The 20491-nt window shown below is 47.7% G+C and overlaps 1 protein-coding gene across 1 annotated transcript; it reads right to left on the bottom strand.

The window, feature by feature from the left end:
- Positions 1 to 5622: 5622 nt before the first annotated feature.
- BMP2 (bone morphogenetic protein 2) lies at positions 5623 to 12324 on the bottom strand. The gene is made up of 3 exons (XM_067294659.1): positions 11570 to 12324; positions 10305 to 10663; positions 5623 to 7525 (listed from the first exon to the last, which is right to left on the bottom strand). The coding sequence occupies exons 2-3, from the start codon at positions 10654 to 10656 to the stop codon at positions 6681 to 6683; spliced, it is 1197 nt and encodes a 398-aa protein (XP_067150760.1). The 5' UTR covers positions 10657 to 10663; positions 11570 to 12324; the 3' UTR covers positions 5623 to 6680.
- Positions 12325 to 20491: the final 8167 nt, after the last annotated feature.

Consider the following 20491-nt stretch of genomic DNA (forward strand, 5'->3'; position numbering starts at 1 on the left):
CAGACATTCTATACTTTTGAAGTCTGTGGTTACAGAGTCATTATTCCATACAGCACTTTCCCATCACTAGGGTGTGCAGGATGCCATAAAAAATGTTTTTGTGCAAGTTCCAAGCTACTGGAGTTATGTCAATAGTTACCTTAAATACATTATATTTTATATGTGCTCTCCTTGCCTCCTGAGGATTTGCTTTAATAAAAAGGACCAGATTATCTGAGAATGAAGTCAATAGAGCTATGCTGATTTGCAGATCTGGTTGATACTTCCATCTTTTAATCTGCACGTTATTTCCAGGATGATGATGATGATAGTAATAATAATAATAATAATAATAATAATAATAATAATACATTTGCCTCTGTTTGTAGTGAAACACTGCTGGGGTTGAATGCCTTGTTTCAATGAGACACACTGAATGAAACAGTATCCTGCAGTTCAAGAAGTACATGTCAGCTCTCTGCTGCCTTGGCATTACGATCCAAGCTACAGTACAATATTCATAGTTTTCTTGGTGATCTCCCAGAAAGACCTTCTTAATTTAAACTCTAATGGGATTATCAGCCTCATTAAACTGTAAATCTGCCACAGTCCAGCTGTTGTGGGAACCTGAACTTTCAGAAAGTTATCAATTCACTGCTCTGATCTTTCTACCTGAAGTCACTTTAGACACATTTAACACTTTCAGCTTCAAACACCGGCATGTCCTCCTCCCCCACTTCTCTCACCTCAAACTTTTTCCCACAAAAATCCCTGCCTCTTTTCAAACTGAAAAGCCACAGATCTGCTTCTTTCCTGGGGTTAAGCCAATGTATCCAACTGCAGATCTAACCCCAAGGCTCGGGTCTAGTTTCTATACTGACAGCCAGGCATATTTTGCAGAAGTCCCTACAAGAACGAACTCTGAAGAGCAAAAACACATCTAATTGCTTCTTTGCCTCACAGGCTGAGAACCCAGCTGACCCACTGCAAGTTTCACACCTCTGGAGAGGCCGGACAACTCTCAGCCTCTGCTCGTCTATCGAGGGCAATACAAGCCCGGGCAGGTATTACAGCTGAGTGCCTTCGCAGCACTATGCAAATACAGATGCAAATCAGCTTTGGCCCTCAGACTTCTGGCAAGTTACAAACACGGTCCCTGGTGTTAGAGGCGCCTCTTGCTGCACGTGGTGGGTCCAAACCTTCGGACCCTTACCAAGCTAAGATGCCTACTGAGGGCAGGGACAAATTTGCCTCTATAAAGAACACAGAACCGGGACAAAACAGGTGTACCTGCTTTTCTAAGTGACCATTGCACAGAGCTTGCGGACTGAAGGTTGCTAGATCCCAGAGGGCACCGCCAGGTGACTAGATTCCAAAAAGAGAGGAAACTCCACCTTAGGAAACCATTACTGCTTGCTGCAGACACAGCTGTCAGGGTACAGGTAATGAAGGATTAGTACTGGAAAGACAAGAAAGAACCAACCTTCAGTAATTTTCTCATCTTTTTTGTGCCCATGCAAGTCAAACGTGTAGATGCATAAAAACTGTTACTTCCTAATACACCTGCAAAATCTCTCGGAAGAAATAAACAAAAGATGTGGAGTACAGCAGGGTAAAAATAAGTTCTGAAGGAGCTGGGATATTTTCTTTTATACAGTAGTTTAAAAAAATAAAAGACTGTCACTTTCATCCAACACTTCCCTTACAGCAATAATATGTAAACTCCAAATATCCTTCTGAAACTAACTTTTTTTTTTCTTTCCTATGTAACTAAAAAACAAACAAAGTGGTTTGTGCCTGTAACAACCATTTATTACGTCTTTAAAAATACACTTTAATGCCTTTGGCTTTTCATCATTATTTTGAGCAGCTTAAGTCAACTGGGAACAAGATCCGTGGTTCTCATGTCCTCATATTGCAAGAACACAACAAATCAAGGTCTCATAGCAGCAGTCTGCCCTACCAAAAGGGAGAAGGTAGTCTTAATATGAAAGAGAAGAGAAACATTCCATATCCATAATTAGATAAATAATACTTCAGGCAAGATATGGCACCTTTAAAAGTGCCTTTTCAGTCTTGAATTTTTCTCTGCTTGTTACTACAGAAACCATCTAGCAACCAGAATCTAAGACAGACTCCACCCAAAACAGAGAAAAACAATATAGACAGAGTAGGCTTTTCCTTTTCTCTTTTTTTTTCCTCCTTCCTTCCCCCCCCTTTTTTTTTTTGGAAGGGGGTGGGTAAATGCTAAGGAAAAGTATCTTATTGTGCAAAGGACAGGAGCATTTTGCATGCAGTTGAAACAGTAAAGCTCTGATTACAGATGGCAGAAATGAAAGCAGGGAATGAGTAATGAGCAATGAGAAATGCGTAATGCGGGATGAGGATATAATTTCCACACATCGGCTAAAGAAGGGTTTACACTCTTAAGCAATAAAAACAAACCATTAAGCCAGACCTGCACTGTCAGGAAGTATAAAACAGTTCTTGAAACTCTGCAGTTACTATACAAAAGCTTTTCATAAACTTTTGTTTCCTGATCTTCATAAAACATTAACATCAAGCTGCCATATGGCAATTAGCTGCCTCCTGAAATCAATAAAAAAAAAAACAAACCAAATCAACAATTTAGGAATAGTTGTACAATAAAATAGTTCAATAATTTTTCTCTCCTAGTAGCATAGCAATCTAGGTCTAATGTAAACGCAGTCCAGATGAGCCCCTTCTTCAGAGCTGAGAGTACAGTAAACAAATAACGTTCCTCTCCAAGCCTCATCAGTACTGATTGCACAAATGAAAGGCTGCTAACTGCCTAGCAGAGGGGAAAAGCAGGCGATATTCTGTGGACTCATGAGCCCAACGAACATATGAGCAGGAAAGGTCTCAGTACCTGATTATGAGGAGCCCACGTTAGCAAAGCAGAGCAGACTCTGCTTGGTGCAAACGGCCAACGCTCTCAGGAGAGCTTACCTCAACTGAAGATCTTCCCACGTCATTTTTACATGTTGCTGACCACAGAAGTCCAACTGAATTTTGTGCAAAAATTATCAAGCCACTCGACAAAGCTGTTACTGAGTCTCAAAAGGACAAGAAGAGATGCTGATCACATTTGTGTTTAGAGAGATGCTTATCTGAAATGCACAAAGGGTGACATTATCTATCACAATCTCTGCCTATATAGATTATATAAGTGCCTAGAAGCAAAATGTTTAGGGGAAACAGGTAACAGGGTAACAAAGGCAGTTTTGTCTTCCAGATCTTCTGCATTCTCTCCTCCTGAGAGGAAAAAGAAAAAACTCATTTCTTCCTGTAAGGTACTAGAACACTAATAAGTACTAATAAGTACCAAAGTAAGTACCAGAGTACTGATAAGCACTGTGGTAACTGCCTTTTTTTTTTGGGGGGGGGGGGGGTATGTAGGGCTATTTAGCAGTCATTACCAAACTTAGATGATGTCAGAAAGCCCAAAACTTTCAGGAGGGCTCTCTGATCACCAACACTTTTTAGCAGAGTTCAGGAACATAACCCAACTAATCTCTATCAAGATCTGCCACTGTTCATGTACAAAAAAGCGGGTTTGTGTCTTTTTTTTTTTTTTAACCTAAACAAACTCTTCAGCATAATACTCTCACATCTCCAGTCTAGAGAGAGTTTAAGAGTGAAGGATTTAAAAAGACACATTATGAAATCAATCCTGCAGAAATTTATTGACGTGCTGTGCTTGATGCATGCCTATTTCCTCTTCAAAATCAGTATGGAACTGATGATTCTGTGACTAACACTAAGCAGGTATAGAAATGCTCGCAGGAGCGGGTCTTACTACGTTTACAACTGTTACGCATTGGCCTCACAGTGCATTTTACCAAGGATGCAGTTCTTCGTCAAGCAACAGGAGGTTTGCCTGCATAAGGAATGCAGCATCACGCCACAAGCCAGCTACTGCTCATGCATAGACAAGCGCCATAGCCAATTTTTTAAAAACAAGATTAGCATCAATGTGTTCTCATGCCTTAGAGGAGAAGTAAAGCAGTCACCACTCTCTAAAAATCCTTCCTCAATCTGTTATACATGATGGGCTCAGAGCTGCGAAATTTAAGCCCAGCAAGATCAGAAGTTAGAATCTGGTTAGACGTGCCATGGGGTCTTCAGTGATTTCAACAGGTTTGGGATCATACCTTTCCTGCTCTTACAAATGATACAATCTTGAATTTTCAGCACTTTATACCTAGCTTTTGCAAGTCCAAGTTATAGAGTACTCTAGCGCTGCCAGGACTCAACTGGAACAACCATGCATTGCAAATAAGCAATGAATTCTTGCAGAACCTTCACTGTGGCAGAGCCTGCCACTGACAATGGCCATAAACTCACTCGCCATCAATGAAACCGGCATGACCTTTTTAACAAGAGAAGGGCAAACTGAAATTCTACACAGAGAAAGCGCCACCCTAAAAACACTCAAATGGCCAAGAAAACAGCACTGGTATTTCAAAAAATTATATAGGAAGTTGTCCACCCAGCAAACTTGTAGGCCACTATCTAGCATCAGCATGACAATGTCAGCTCTCTCTCAAAAATAAACAAAGCCAAACTGCAGTGGTGAATTGCTCTCTGTTAGCTATTGCAAATACTGTTGGTACAAACAATATATTAAGCTTTATCTGGCCACAGAAGCTTATAGCTAGCCTAAAATATTTCTAAGCTCATGAGAAGTAGAAGCAGGCAATAGGAAATTATTGTCATTTTTCTCTCATATCTTCTCCACCAATTGCTTTTTCTGATGATTAGCAGCAGAGAAAGAGAACTGTTTTATGAGAAAACCTGTAAGATATCACCAAGTTAGTCTTTCTGATCAACAAACTATTTAGTGCCTTCCCTGGAGCCCAGAGGATTCTGGCAAAAAGGAGAAGCTCGGGAAGGGCCATAGGAAAGAGGAGAAGGTTGGTGTTAATAAAAGGTTAAGCTAGGGGTAGGCCAGAATCAGATATTCCAGCAGGTGATTTAGAAAGGTCTGTAGACAGACAACCACACACATGGCTTTAAGGGCTTCCTCAGCTCACCAAAGTCCAGTTTTGGATCCATTTATCAGGGCCGAAGGGAGCGCAAGGGGGTTCTGACGCCTCTGGAGGCTAAGAGCACAGAGTCACTATACATTCACAAGGTACAGCTGAAAGCTCCCGAAATAGGCAAGAACTTACCACTAGTAGTCTAACATGTTTTCGCTCTGCTCCTGGCTTCAGGCACTTTGTAGTATATCAGCAAGAAGCCAATTTAAGTTGCTTTCCTATTCTACTATTTTGGCACAACTTCCATGCAACAAGCAACCCAGGCTCAGTGTTCTCATCCCCTGTTTTACAGCTTAGTAGCAGACTGCCACACCAGTCTTGTAACGTACAACACGTACAGTAAGTATTAGCTTTAATGCTGTGCTTTCCAACTGCAAATCATGCTTTTGCCCTTTATACGAAGAATTCAAAAAGAGAAAGATGCAAACACAGGTTATCCTTGTGACTGCTGCACAATTGAACCGTTTTTTTCTTACAGACTGCACTTTTCAGAAAGAAATACCAGAGTTCTATGATTTATTATCTTTAAAAATACTTAAAGATTTGGAAAAAAAATGCTTTCCAACAGAAAACCCTGGAAAGGAAGACAAGCTAATCTGCAAAACAGCAAAACCATCAGCTGAGGTTAGATAGGAGACTGCATATGACAACACCTTGCTGTATGTAGGACAAAACCTGGAGATTAATTTCACTATAACACTCCACAGAAGTGAGCTAAGGAAGTATACAATGTCTTTCCAACTGTTAAAGACACGGGCCAGTACAAATAAGATAATTATTCCTCTTTAGCATACATAATCACAAAAAATAATGATGACATTTTTATTTTTATTATTTTATATTTGGCCAGGACTTTTAAAGGAAGGACTTTTAAAGGAAACATCAAACATTCACTTTTCTGTAGGTCTAGAAAGGATTCAGTCTTCCCCCACCCCCACCTCCCCTAGGATTTCTCTTGGCCCTTCTTATATTCACACTGCAAATTAGCGGGGAATAGCAGTATTTATACTAGATCAGCAATGTCTGGTTCTTATCCAAATCTTCCACCTAAAGAGGATGCCAGTTCTCATGGATTGGACAGCCCACCCTGCAGCATTCCTGAGAATTGTACAATATAATAATCTTGAAAGTCAGCAGAGTGGATTATCCACTTTTTTCTGGACTTGAACTTGTGACCTTAACAGTAGCACAGCAGAAAGCAAATGTGCTATGCACTTTGCCATAGTAACGTTCCATGTATTCTTTTCAACTTAAATACACACAATTGAAACAGCTACAATTTTGGAAAATTATGTACAAACCCTATATTTTTTTCTTTTTGATTACATATAAATACAAATTAGCTATTCTTCTAAAAAGTGGTTATAATAGTAAATAAATACAAAATAAGAATCTGACCATTATACTTCATGTGCTGGGGTTAAACCCATATAAAATGTACAACTAAAATACATTTAAAATCTTTAAAGGAATATTTCTCTGATTAAAATATTTGTTTTCCCAACTTTTTGTAGACATAAATATATTTTCAAAATAGTTGTGTTTTTTTTCTTTCCATTTCATTACATAAATAAAGTCTCCATTGGGAAATATTAAAGTGTCAGCTTTTTTTTGTATTTGTCTAATATATTTGCTGTGTTAGCGGCACCCACAACCCTCCACAACCATATCTTGATAGTTCTTTAATACAACTTTTTCATTCTCATCAAGGTAGAGCATGGAAATAGCACTCAGTTCTGTCGGCACACAGCAAGCCTTAGGGATTTTGGAATTCACTGAATTGACCAAAGTCTGAACAATGGCATGGTTTGTTGAGTTTAGATGATCTGCCAGTGGAAAAGGACATTCCCCATGGCAGTAAAAGGCACTATACCCCGGTGGGGCAACAATCCAGTCATTCCACCCCACATCATTGAAGTCCACATATAACGGATGCCTTTTGCAACTGTATTTGTGGCGTTTACGCTGTTTGTGTTTCGCTTGACGCTTTTCTCTTTTATGAAGCGGGTGTCCCTTGCCATCATGCCCAAACGTTACTAATAATGGCCTCAGCTGAGACCAGCTATCTTCATCCTGATGTAAAGACCTGCTAATCCTAACGTGCCTCTTGGAGGCACTGTTCTCTTTGTCCAAGTGAACCACCTCTACCACAAACCCATGATTAGGTTGTCCATGTGCAATCCACCTCATTATAGCTGGCGTTACATCAAAACTTTCCCATTTACTTGCATTATGATGCACCAACCTGGTGTCCAAAAGTCTTGTGACAGGGTCCTTAGAGGTGGCTGTGGCTGGCTTTATAATTTCATAAATATTAATACGGTGATGGTAGCTGCTGTTGTTCTCAGAGGCTCCGTGCACCTGTTTCCGAAAAATCTGGAGTTCAGCTGAGGTGATAGATTCCTCATTAGGGATGGAAGTTAAATTAAAGAAGAAACGCCGTGCTGTTTTCCCACTTGTTTCTGGCAGTTCTTCCAAAACTTCTAATTTGATTAAAGAGGGAAAGAAAAAAAAAACATCAGGAACTGAGACAAGCAACCAAACCCTTCAGATACATCTGCTGCTGACAACTTTCAAATGACAGTTAACATTTGTAACACACAAGATCTGAAAGAGTTTCCAGTGGAAAACCCTATCTCCCTTGTCCTTCCGTTTATTTATGCGAGCACATATAGCATTAAGTTAAAAACGCTTCGTTCATTGTTATGCATTTTGACTGAATACTGGTGCCCTCTGCATTCCAGGTGGTTACAATAAGTGGCAAGAAATATGAAGCATTACTTTGAAATTCAAGGACATCAGTGAGAAAGACATTAGCACAATAGTTAGTGGAGGTCTGATGAGAATAATTAAAACTGATTGAGGATTTAGGGTAATTATTGCATTTCTGCTCTTTTCAAGAATATGGCTTTAACATCTATCCCTTAAAGGCCATTCCAAAAAATATTACTCTGCAATTTAGGTGACTTACAAATCTTAATGTACGGATTTTTGTGTCATAATTAAAGACCAAGAACTCAACATCTGCAATGGCATTTTACTAAGCATGCCCTAATGCTTACTCAAAAGGGCCCTGAAGAATGGCAGGATGGTTCAACTGCTAAAACTGATGGGTGGTAAAGTGATAAGGAAACAAAGTTGCTTCTGAACAAGAGAAGCTTTTCAAAGACAAAAAGATTTCCCTCAACTCCATGCCATTCTCCCCTTTCACCCAATATATAACTGGATGGAACTTTAGGGAGAGTAAAATACATCTAGGAAGGATGTTGTTCTGACAGCTATTAAAGAAATTACAAGTATTAGCCACAGTAAATCTCTCTAAAAGCATGACTTTTAATTTTGATACCAAGCATACTGGAGAACCATTCACTTTCTAAAGTGAAACCATGACTGGTACAGGCAATTCTTATTGATATAATTATTCCCTGTTGATTTTAGTAAGACTTCTTGCATAAGGAAATGCTCAGCTTTACAAATTTAGGTCTGGTTCTGAAACACTGTAAATACACAGCTGTTTTGAACGGTCACAAAGCAAACTTGAGCTTTCATGCAATCAATAATACAGAGTCAGAACTCACTGAAAAGACTGAGGCACACAAGTGATTTCCTTCTAACTTTTTGTGAAAATTAGAGAATATCTTATGCCCAAAAGAATTTGTTATACACTACTTTGCTATACTCTGCTTAAAACTGCAGATTTCTACATCTGCCTACAAGTCACAAACTTTGCCCTCACAGCTCCTCTTTTGCTTAGATCTTTGCCTACCACGTTCAGTCTCATGCTCTGCAGTATTAAACGTGAACAACCCATGCACTGGATTTTCCCCATTCACTGCTAAGCGTTTACTTTCTACATAGAGGAACACAGACTAACAGTGCGGGGGTACATTTCACCATTCATCTCCTTCTTCACTATATGGCTCTCCACTAACCAGTACATCCGCTTATCTTAGGCTGCCTTCTTTGTCGATCAGAATCATTAACCCTACAGATTTTTTTTCTTTTTTAATCGCAGTTTCAGGGTAAGAGCATGGGGAAACTGCATTTTCCTCACTTTTACAGTGAGGCCCCTGGCTGACACCACTGGGGACTATTAGCTTGCATCTCAGGGAAGCGTTTCCCCAAGAGCACGTGAGCGATGCACAGGTCACCCACCCTACGGGCCAGTCCATGCCACAGCTAACGCCACAGTCTGGGCGAGCACACTGACTAAGTCGATCGCTAGAGGGGGGCGAGAGGAAGAAAACAAAAGCACGTCAGTATCCAAGAGAGCCTCCTTTTGAGGATAATCTCATTCGCGTGCATTTAGTAAGCCACCGAAGCGGCAAGCGGGCGCATCGGGCAGCTGAAGGCACCCAGCACGTCACCGAGGCATAAGCCACCGCCGCCGGCGTTACAGGGCTGAGGGCCTGGCAAGGACAGGACAGCAATACCCCGGGACCCCCGAGCGCTGGGGTGAACACTCGCCTCACACGGCTCCAGAGAGCCGTCGGGCACCTTGCCGAAGGTCTGGCCGAGTTACCTGAGGCCTTCAGGTACACTTCAGATCCAGCAGCTGGGCTTTTACCAGCCCGCCCACCCGCCTGCCTCCTTCGTGGTGTGGCTCAGGTCTAGGCTGAGGCGCTCCTCAACTCAATGGCAGGGCAAGAAAGTCGCTGAGGAAACACTGCGATCGATTGTTTCATTGATCTCTCACGGGGATTAGATAAGGATTAGAAACCTCCCCGACGACCCCAGCTCAGCTGTGAATTAGGGAGCTTTCCCTGGTGTCTGGCCTTGCGAAAGAAAAGCTATCTGTGGGAAGGCTTAATTTGGAGCAGGTCTGTTTTCGCAGAATAAATAAATAAAATAAGAGCCTCTCATCGGATGAAGGGGGAGGGGGGAGAAGGGGGAGGAGGAAAGAGATTTGCCGAATAAGTGCGTCAGAACAGAAACTTCAGAGTCCTGTAACCGGGGCTTTTAAAGCAAAACCGACTACAACCATTCCTGTAAATTCAACAAAACACATTTTATTAGCTGCCAAGCGCAGGCACTCGCGGGCAGGAGTCTGCCCCCAACGCTCCTCCTCCTGCCCTCCCCTTTCCTCTCGCGTCCCGCGGCCGCTCGCAGCCCGACACCGCCGCACGCGCTGCCCGCGCACGTTAGCGGCCGCCATCGCCGCCGCGCGCGCCCAACCGCCCCCCGCCGCCAACCGCCAACGGCCCGCCCGCGCGCGCCCAACGGCCCGCCGCGCGCGGCCCCGCGCCCCCCGCCCCTGCCTACCTTCGTGGTGGAAGCTGCGTACGGTGTTGGCGCGGCTGGCGGCCCTCTCGAGCGGGTAGCCCAGGGCGGGCGGCTGCCCCAGGCGCTGGCCCGCGTGCAGGCGGTAGAGGTCCAGCATGTAGGGGGGGATGACGACGTCCTTGCCGGGGCTGGGCCGCCGCTTGAGCCCGAACATGTGGAGCAGGCGCAGCTCGAACTCGCTGAGGAGGTCCTCGGGGCGCTGCGCCGCCGAGTCGGCGCGGCCCGGCTCGCTGAAGCGCCGCCGGCCCACCTCCGGCATGAGGCCGGCCGCGCCGCCCAGCAGCACCTGGCAGAGCAGCAGCGCCAGGAGGCAGCGGGTCGCGGCAACCATGATCAACCTGCGCGGAGGAGGAGGAGGAGGAGGCGATGGGAGCCAGTCAGCGCGGACACCGCGCCGCCGGGGGAGCGCGCCGCGGGGGAGGGGGGGCGGGCGGGCGGGGGCGGCCCGCAGGTGGCTCCCACCCCGGCCCCCGGCGCCCTGCCTTGCCCCCGCGGGGGGCGCGGGGCGCGGGGCCCGGCGAGCGGCGCCCGCCGCGGAGCCCCCGCGGGGCCCGGCAGGCCGCGCGGGGCAGGGAGCTTTCAGGTGCTCGGCGGGCGCGCACGGCGGAGAAAGGCACGAAAATCCCCGTGGCAGGAGATCAAAGGGAGCGGGACGGGACGGGACGGGACGGGACGGGGCAGGGGAGCCAGCAACGGCGCGCCGAGGTGCGGGGCGGCGGCCGCTGTCAGCGCGGCCGGGGCACCGCCGCCCGCTGCCCTCGCCGCGGCACAGGTGTGCGCCCGCCCGGCCGCCCCGTCGCCCCGCCGCCGTCGCCGCCGCTCCGCACGGGAAGCGCCCGGCGCCGCCGCCGAGGGGACGGGGCGGCTGCCGAGCCGCCGCGCTCGGCGCAACGCGACCTCCCCGCGCCGCTCCCGGCCCGGCCCCGCGCTTGCCCCCTCCGCTCCGCTGCCCCGGGCCGCGGCTCCGCGGCGGGGCAGAGGCTTCGCGAGCGCAGGGAAAGGGAGAGGTGTTTTCTCTCGGCGGAGTGGAAGAAGGGGGGGGGGAATCCTGCTACGTCCTTAGCCAAACCCACAGGATATTCTTCTCCCCCGTGAAACTCTGCGCTGGATTATTATTATTATTATTATTATGATTAGTGTCCCGTCCCCCCTCTCTCTTCCAGAGCGCTAGCACCTCCGCCGTGGCCCACGGAGTCATCCTGCGGAGAAGGCTTTCAGCGGGTCTGCGACCGCCGGAGTTATACCTGTGTGCAGCAGCAGGGGTTGTGTCTGCAGGAGGGTGTTCTGCTCTCGGGGTGTTTTTCCCGCATCACTTGGTGTTACTCCAAACTTCGCTGCTGCTCCTCTACAGCTGCCGAGCAGAAAACAGAAGTTCCCTGAAGTACAGTCCGCCTCAGAAACATACTTTTAGCAGCTGGTTTAGGAGGCAGGAGGCAAGTCCCAGCCAGGGAAGGGCTTCTCCCTTTTAAAAGCAGCGATCAGAAAGTTGTTGCTTCTTCTTCTTCCTCCTCCTCGCGTGTGTGTGCGTGTGCCTGCCCGTGAATGGGTGCCTATGTGTCTATGGAGTTAAAAGACTCCTTTTAAAAAATGTCCTTTGCATCATCAGCATCAGACAGATGGACATTTACTGAGACTCCCGCAGCAACATTAAGATGAAGCTTGACTTTTCTCCGCTCCCTTAAAAAGAAAGAAGAAAGGAGGAGGAAGGGGGGAGGGAAAAGGAAAGGGAGGAAAAAAAAAAAAAGGGTGGGGAGTAGTTTGTTCCCGGCTCGCGTGGAGCGGCAGCGCTACGGGGACAGCTCTCTGTGCACACTCTCCGCGCCGTGCAGGCGTGCCCGGCTCCCGCCCCTGCACCGCACCATTGATGGAGGTGGCCGGGCGCCGCCGGGGCTTTTTGTTGCGCGCCGATGTCACGACCCCGGAGGCTCGCGGGCCCGCGCCAATCACAGCCGCCCTGTGGGAGCGGGCTGCGGCCCCGCACGGCTTTTAAAGGAGACGCCGCCTCCCTCGCTCCCTCGCTCCCTCCCTCCCTCCCTCGCTCCCTCCTTCCCTCGCGCCCGCCCGCCCTCCTCCCTCGCCCGCCCGCCCGCCGCACCGGGCCACGGCACAGCGCGGTCCCGCGCGGGGCTCCCGGCGCGGCCCGTTAGGCTGCGGCGCGGGCCGGCCTCGGCGGCCGGAGCCGGGGCGCACCGCGCCGGTGCCGGTGCCGGCCCGGCCGGGAGCCGCGGCGATGGCGGGGCCGCCGCCCGGGGCCGTGCAGCGCCGCGCGGGGTCCCGGCAGGTGCCGGCGGATCCCCGGGGCCGGCGGCACCGGGCCGCGGACCCTCCGCGCCACCGCCGCGACGTCTCCGCGCTGCCCCGCGCCGCCGGTACCGCCGCCCCGGGGCCGGGGGAGCCGCCGCGCGCCGGGAGGGAGGGAGGCCTCGCCCGCCGCCCCGCTCCGCTCCGTTCCGCGCCGCGCGGCCGCAGGCGGGAGCGGAGCGCTCGGGGCGCCTCCGCGGCTCCCCCCCCCCGCCCCGCGCAGGGCTGCTGGAAGTGCGCGGCCGGCGGCAGAGGGTTTTTTAGCTGCGGCTGCCCTCCAGTGGCCGAAAGGCGCCGGAGCCCCGCCGCGCCGCGCCGCTCCCGTCGGAAGCCGCCGCGCTCCCCGCGGCACCTGCGGCGCCGGCGCGGGGGGACGCGGGCAGCCTCCGCCCCGCGGCGTCGGGCCCCGCGTCCCGTCCCGTCCCGTCCCTTCGCGCACCGCGGCGAGTCGCTGGGTGCCGCCGTGCCCGCGCGGCGTGCGGCGGGGGCGCGTCCCCGGCCCGCGGCGCCTCCCGTGCGCGCGCGAGCACCGGCAGCGCGGGGCCCGCGGCGAGGCTGCGGCCGCCCGGTGCCGGCGGCGGCCGGGGCCCAGCGGCGGCGCCCGGTGCTGCGCTGCGCCTCCCTTTCCGAGCACCTCGCAGGGGCTTCGTTTGCAAAGGGCACAGCCAGCCTTCGACACGCCGGATCGCTGTGCGGAGGAGGATTTAAAGCAATAACAACTGAGTTCCATTACCAGCTCCTCCTTTGGGAGCGGCCTTTTCCCTCCATCTTAGGGCTTTTCAGCCGAGGAAAACTACCAGTCTGAGGCAGGAATTCGGCACGGTGAGAGTGGAATAACTCCTCATGCGGACCCTCTTGTCTTGGCTTTCCTACCACCTTAGACTGACTTGAGCTATACCGGCAAAATGTCACTCCTGGAAGGAAATGTCGACCAAGAGAGTTACGTACCAGTGTAGCAAAACCACTTCAGGACTACACCAATATAATTAAAGAGCTGGTAAAGCTTCTTCCTACAGACAAGTCCCAAGACTTGTTAACCTCTGATTTTCACTTGCTGCCATGCATGTGGCCGCAGGCAGGAGATGTGACACAGACCAAAATGAAATCCTTCAAAAGTTTAGTAACTTTTCCGTTGCATTCCATTTCAGATAATGTTTAATTTTATGACTTCCTGCAACTCTTTAGCATGAACTTAAAGTGCATGCAGTGTGACTTCAGGGTATGCCAATTATGTAAATCAGCACTAAAATAACAATGGCAATGTAGTTTACACATCACTGACATTAAATGAGCACTTCAACTTCTAATTGCCATTCCAGTTCAATCTGTAGTGGGTCATGCCAGGAAAAAGTCATTTCTTGCCTCAACACTTACTCCCTGTGCCTGGAGCGTAGGTTGTGCTGTATGCCCAGCTTCGCTTTATCTCCAGGAGGTTTCTATATTAGGATGATGAACCTTATAAGGGAGAAGTATCTTTATGGTTATTCCAAAGGCCTGGATATATTCTCATCTGATATCAAGAGGGTCTTGTAGGTTTGCCTCCTCTCCGCCTGTAAATACAAATAGGTTCACGGAGTCTTCCATTCTCTTGGTCATAAAAGACTAATGCTTCACACAGGAAAATATGTTTCTTCTCCTAGTTTTTCATCTCTCCTGTCTATTTAGATTGGGAGCTCCTGGGATAGTGGCTCTATCTTACCATTTGTTTGCACAAGGTCCCAAGTGACGACAGGAAGGGCTCATAGCATGTCCCTGCATGCACTGGCATCCCATACCAGAACCTCAAAAACACATATCCCAGCACTTTCCCAGCGCTGCCTGGCGCACACGCAGATTTCTCGCCAGAGTGTATACAATTTCTTTTCAACTAGAGCCTCTATCCACAAGCGCCCTGGTGAATAAGCTTCTGAAAGTGTTGTCCCCCTTTCCCCTCAAAAGACGTTTGTGTTAGAAGCAAACCCCTGAGCAGGGTGATGCTGCAGCAGGCGTGTATGCGGAGATACCCACAGCAGATCTGTCACATGAAACAGGTCAGGCGTGCAAGAGGTTGCATATCTTGTCATCTTGCATCCATAGGTCACATGCTGATTGGAGGTGAACCCGCAGGCAGGTGGCTATCATGCTGCAAAGGCAGGAGGGTAGTCCCAGCATGATGCCCCCCTTCCAAAGTGTTCACGGTAACTTCTGTAGACCCTTAAACTGAAGATCTCGTTCATAAAACTGGCTGTTTGCAGGTGCCTCCTTTTACAAGGAAAGTCTTCAGTTCAGTCATGCTGGGTGTGAGCTGTGCGTAACTGCACTGCGTTTGCCATGAAGGTCCAGTTATGGTTCATGTCTCATCAACAGGACAATTGACTCAATATCCACCTGGAGAACCAACCCACTATCTCTGAACACTGCATACAGGCCTGCCACCATAACTTCTGTAGCATCAGTGCTCCCAAAGTCACAATCTGAGAAGCAGCAACGCTACAAACAGCCTTAGGGACAGGTGCATTTAGGCATAAGAAAAGCAACATTTGGTGGAAACATGCCAGGAAGCGCCCACCCAGATTTCTAGTTCCCAGAATGAGCTTTCACAGCAGACATAACACCCTTCTCCCTTTCCCACCCTTACAGCTGTACAGCAATGAACCTGAGATAATGATATCAGAGACAAATGAGCTGCATTTCTTGATGCTGTAATTCCACATAGGCTCAGTGAAATCAAGGGAGTAAAGTGATACATCAGCTGAAGATCCAGCCCCATCATAGTGGACTCCCACAGTGTCATTTAATTTTACAGTTTTTCAGATCAAGCCTGCACTTCAACTAAATTCTTGATAGAGAAACCACCATTTATACTTAAAAGATCTGGTACAGACACTGGGTTTTAGGAAACCTGACCATGCATATTCGTTAATCTCCTTTGTAAAACTTCATTCATTTCCCTGCTTCTGAACCTTGTATAGTTGATTGGACTGATTAATTTCTTTCTTCTTTCTTTCCTGCACTCGCTGTTTTATTCTTTTTTTTTTTTTTTTTTAACAGCCAGTGAGTATTCAGGTAGAGGCGCCTGCTTCTAAGGTTTCACACCCAGGTGTTCCTTTGCAGGAGTCCAAATACAGCTGATGGATCTCAACTTTAGGTATTGTTGGGTTTTCTTAGTAAATGGTAGAAAAGTTTCCAAATAAGGATAGGTTTTACAACACGGTAAGAGCTCTTTTTTCAAGACTAGAGGGAGAAAGAAGAAGGCCATTTTCTACAGCATTTTCCTCTTACAAATACTATATCAAATCACTTTTATATGCTGCCACTATGTAGTGAGTTTTTTTTCCATCTGGTTAAATTGTGACTGTCTTTATTGATGGCTCTGGGCAGAAGACTTCAGCTGAAAGACCTACATGAGAACTGTTCGCCAGTGTCTCTAATCCATAAGTAGTAATCCTTAACAAAATGACATAATTTCTTGTATAGTTAGAGGTGCACATCTTCAGAAACATTATCATCACTTTATGCACATTGATAGTAAACAGTTTTACCATTGACTTCAACAGACCAGTTAGACCAATACTGAGAACTTTTGAAAATTCCCACTTTAGTCCTCTGTCCCCTAGATATGTATTAAGGATTTGATGCATGATATACTAATAGGTGTGAGCTTTATACATATATATTTGCACATTTTACTGAATAAACCTCTTAAGAAAAATCTGTGCTGAAACATGAAACATATAAATGATATGGCATCCAATGATATAGGGGCAATTTCTGAAAATGAGTTAAGATGTGTTAGTGATGTTGAGGTTTTGGCTTCATAAAGAGTGGAGATTATCTTAAAGCTTTTCTGTTTCTAAACTGTGCTTCCTGTTGGCATCTGTGAGAATACGATGTGTAGTCTTTCTTTAAAATATCACTTGATACTCATTTGTAAAGACATATTTGTCTTCTGGTGGTTTGTCTTTTAACATCCATCAATTGTCTATGCTGTGCAGTCTGTCTCCCATTCCATTAAGGATGGCTTCTCGGTCAAGAAGATAATTTATAAGATGGGGATTTGTTTTTGAAGAGGGGAAAGGTAGCTTATTCAGAAATGTCTACTTCATTCTTATTCACCTTTGCTGAAATCTGGCAGCTCTTCAAAGCTGTTGCTCTGCTGCACGGTGAGTCTCAATTTCATTCATCAAATCTCCACTTTGCTTCCGTCATAGTAGCAGGGAAATTGGAATTTATCAGGAAGTACAATGCAGGCCCAGTATTTTCTACCTTTCCAGTATGTCTACATTGCTAAGGAAAGTTAATGGTTGCTGGTAACAATATAACATCTGCAAATACAGGATATAGTAATCAGTTCACATAACTGTGCAACTTTGATATTGTAAGACAAATTCCTACAATGTGTAATTCATAAACTTGCTAAGGAAAAAGAAGTTAACATGATAACCTCTTTCTGCTGTTTTCCCCTTGAAACTACAAAGTTCCAAATTTCAAAGCCAGTATTTCAACAGCAGTTTTTATCATTAAGAAGGGGCAAAATGCTCTTACAGCTCTGTAGAGCCATCACCTGACAGATTTCTAGGCACCACCATCATTTGTAAATACTCACTTATATGTAGTATGGATAGTCGCAGACCAGCAGACTAGTGAGATTCAGTAGCTAGCGAATGCCTAAGATTCAGGAGATCTCCGTTCCCTTCCTAGCTCTAACAGCGTCCTTGCCTTTTCCTTCGTACCTCGATACCTTCCCACCTTGAAATGCAGCTGCTGCTGCTAACCCACCTTACAAGACCCACTAAGACCTACTAGCAAAACCACTAAGATTTAGGTATAGCTACTGTTTGGTGCTAAATAATGAGTTAATGCCAACAGTAATCTCAAATATCCGGACACCAAGGGCTCAATCTTGCCTTCAAGTCAGTGGCAAAATTCCTGCTGGTTTCAGCAGCGCAGGATCACGCGTTTACGCCATGAAGAAACGGGGATGCCGACTATTCCAGTCAGAAGGAACAAACAGGGATTTTTTCATCGTATAAGTCTTGCTAGGAAGAAAATGAGGTGAGGGTGCTCCCCCCCTCCCAATGAGAGAGAAATAGCTGCGTCATAGATGGTCCGTTTCAGGGGCTTATAATTTCATCACCTCAGAGAGACTGACGTCAAGTAAAATGGAGGATAATAGAAAGCTACGCTTATTGCCTTAAGAACTGCATATTTTAGCAGTGAAACTGGATAATGTTTTGCAATTAAAATAAAATAAAGGCAAGCGTGACGTTCTGTTTAAGCAGATTGTCTGTATGAAGGCTTTATTGTAGCTGCAGATTTAGGGCATATGAAAAGGTTTTCTGTGCTCAGTTGCAGGATGAAAAACATTGCATCATCAGGCATTCTTGTTCTCTAACACTTCTTTGCCAGTATGCCTTTGATAATGAATGCTTGCAATTTTATTTTCTGGTCTAAAGACATGTTTTCTCAGGTCATTATCATTCCGATTTTAAAATATCCTATTAAAACTAGGCAGAACGAGGGAAAATAATAGGAAAGCTTTGTGCCTGCTCTGTGGCATGCGCTCTGCACAAGCGATCAGCTGCTGCACCTGCTTCACACTGGAAATAAAGCTATTTGCAACTTTCTTTCAATTACATCCCTTGTTTTCAGCTCTGCCCAGTTTTTGGACAAGCTCAAGTCTCAGTTCAAATACCACCCTGGAACTTTTATTTGGCAGCTTGTTTGTCGGCGTGTGACAAAATTTACCGAAGCAGGTGGGGGTTTTAGGAGAACGTTTGGACGGTCCCAGGCCCTCGTCTACTCCATCGCTGCAATGCTTCCACCGCAGCTTTCTAGAAAGCCCAGTCTAAAATGCACAAACTAATTATAACTGGCACATGTTGAATTGCTTCATGGTATTGCTTATCCCTAGCACATCTGCAGCCCCCAATATCATAGTGCTCCTCCTGTGCTCGGCCGCCCCGTTCTTCTACAAGAGAATAAAGAACTATTACCCCCTTTTTACAGGAGGGGAAACGTGGCAGAGAGCAGCTAAAGGCTGGATTTTAAGAGGTATATCAAAGCCCAAACATCTATATAGGTCACCCTGAGATTTCCGAGGATGCATAATCAGGTTAGACACACAAATTCCCCATACTTGAGTGAGACATAAGTGCCCGACTCGCGTAGACACTTTTCGCAATCCCAATAGCAAATTATTACCCAATAGAGGCCTGAAGAATTGCAGCGGTGCCCTGTCCGCAGTTCTCGCCGAAACCCTTAAATCCTAGCAGGAATGCAATCGTCCCGTTCAGCCACGGGGAAAAGCTCTGCCTTTGCAAGAGTCTACCCGCACTGATGAGGGCTGGTTGGCTGGTTTGGTTTTTGCTGTAAATGAGGCTGGGTACAGCCTCAGTCAGGATGACAGCGATACTGGTCAGGATATGGACCTAACACGCTTGCTCCCAGGAGAGCAGAGGCAGCGCGCCTTGTGGGATACGTGGTGTATCGAACCCTGGCTGCCTGCCCCCCCATCCCCGCTCTCTGCGGGCAGCGCAGGGCCATCTCCAAGGTGTTCTCCTTTGACCCCAGCACCCAGCAGCCTCGCTGAACCGGGAGGGAAATCTTTAAACCGGCAGGACGTGTGAAAGGATGCAGAGAAGGAAGCCACGTCCGTGCTCAGCCCCTGCTCGGCGAAGTGAACCGGCCTCTGGAAGCGCTCTCCTTCGTTCCCAGACCTCTGGGAGGACACCAGCAAGGTGCCTTGGGGACTCTGGCGCTCCCCTTCCGCTTCTGGGAAGCAAAGCGGGGAGAGGGTCGCTTTTTGAGGTTGTTCAGCAGGAGGACGCCAAAGGCTCACCCCGTCCAAGCCACTTCGGCCCCCGCCGCAGCTCGGCTCAGCACGTGAACCGGCCCGTGGGGCAGAGGGGCCACCCGCCCGGCTTACGAGGACCACCGGGCCCTGCTGCCGCCTGGAGGGGTCGGCGCGTGGCCGTGGCAGGAACGGGGAGGGGGTCGGGGTGAGGCGCAGGGTGCTAGGGCTGGGGGGGTACAAAAGAAAGAGGAGAGCTGCGGCCAGCGCAAGTAAGCTGAAATTTTTAACGGCGTATCCACCTGCTCAAAATTGGCACCCTTTAGTTTACACGCTTGTAAAACTGAGCATGTCCTTTAGCCTATTAAGGATTAGGTTGACAAAGCAGCACCATAAAGCATTCAGGATGGGCAGCACTGTCCAATTACGAATTCCTTTATTCCCATACCTTCTGCGTTCCCTCGCTGGACGTACGCAGCCTCGGCATTGCGTTACTCGAGGAGGCTTGCTCTTTTCTTTATGCTTTCCGTTATCTATATAGCTTTCACATGTATATATGCAGTAAACATTCACATCCACTTATGTGGGTACACTAAACACTGAATACATTCCTCCAGTCAACCATGGAATAAACTCGTTCAAAATAAATCAAAATACTAAATAAACAAACAAGCTGGGGAACCATGGAATAAACGCCATTTATTTTGCATCTCTGACCTTCTCACCTGCTCTCTGCTCCCTTGCCTCCCTCCGCGGGGACCGCGCACACATTCCAAACCGCTGAGCACAGCCAGACCGCCGCTGGCTCTCGGGAACAGAAAAGGAGCTGCCCCCAAGCTTCTCCTTCCCCGCTTTGTCCCCCCTCAAAGACAAGCAGCACATGGATCGGGTACGAGGCAAGATCACTGCTAGCCCCGCATTGCTACCCCAAATCATTGCATACAGATTGCCGGATTCTGCCAGTGCTTGTTCAGATGCTCACGCTTCCCGGGAAGCACGCTGAGGTCCTAAAAATTAAGTTTATGAATAAGTGCTTGAAAAATCAGGGCCACACTCTCTGTATCAGTGGAAAGTTGAAATTCCAAGTTGTGCA

Source organism: Apteryx mantelli, chromosome 3, assembly GCF_036417845.1.
Source record: "Apteryx mantelli isolate bAptMan1 chromosome 3, bAptMan1.hap1, whole genome shotgun sequence".
Lineage (NCBI taxonomy): Eukaryota > Metazoa > Chordata > Aves > Apterygiformes > Apterygidae > Apteryx > Apteryx mantelli.

Bases quoted from the DNA above. Each gene is read 5' to 3' on its own strand.
- BMP2 (XM_067294659.1), bottom strand. From the start codon at position 10,656: ATGGTTGCCGCGACCCGCTGCCTCCTGGCGCTGCTGCTCTGCCAGGTG. The intron at 7,526-10,304 runs GTAGGCAGGGGC...TAATCAAATTAG, and splicing joins ACGCAGCTTCCACCACGAAG to AAGTTTTGGAAGAACTGCCA.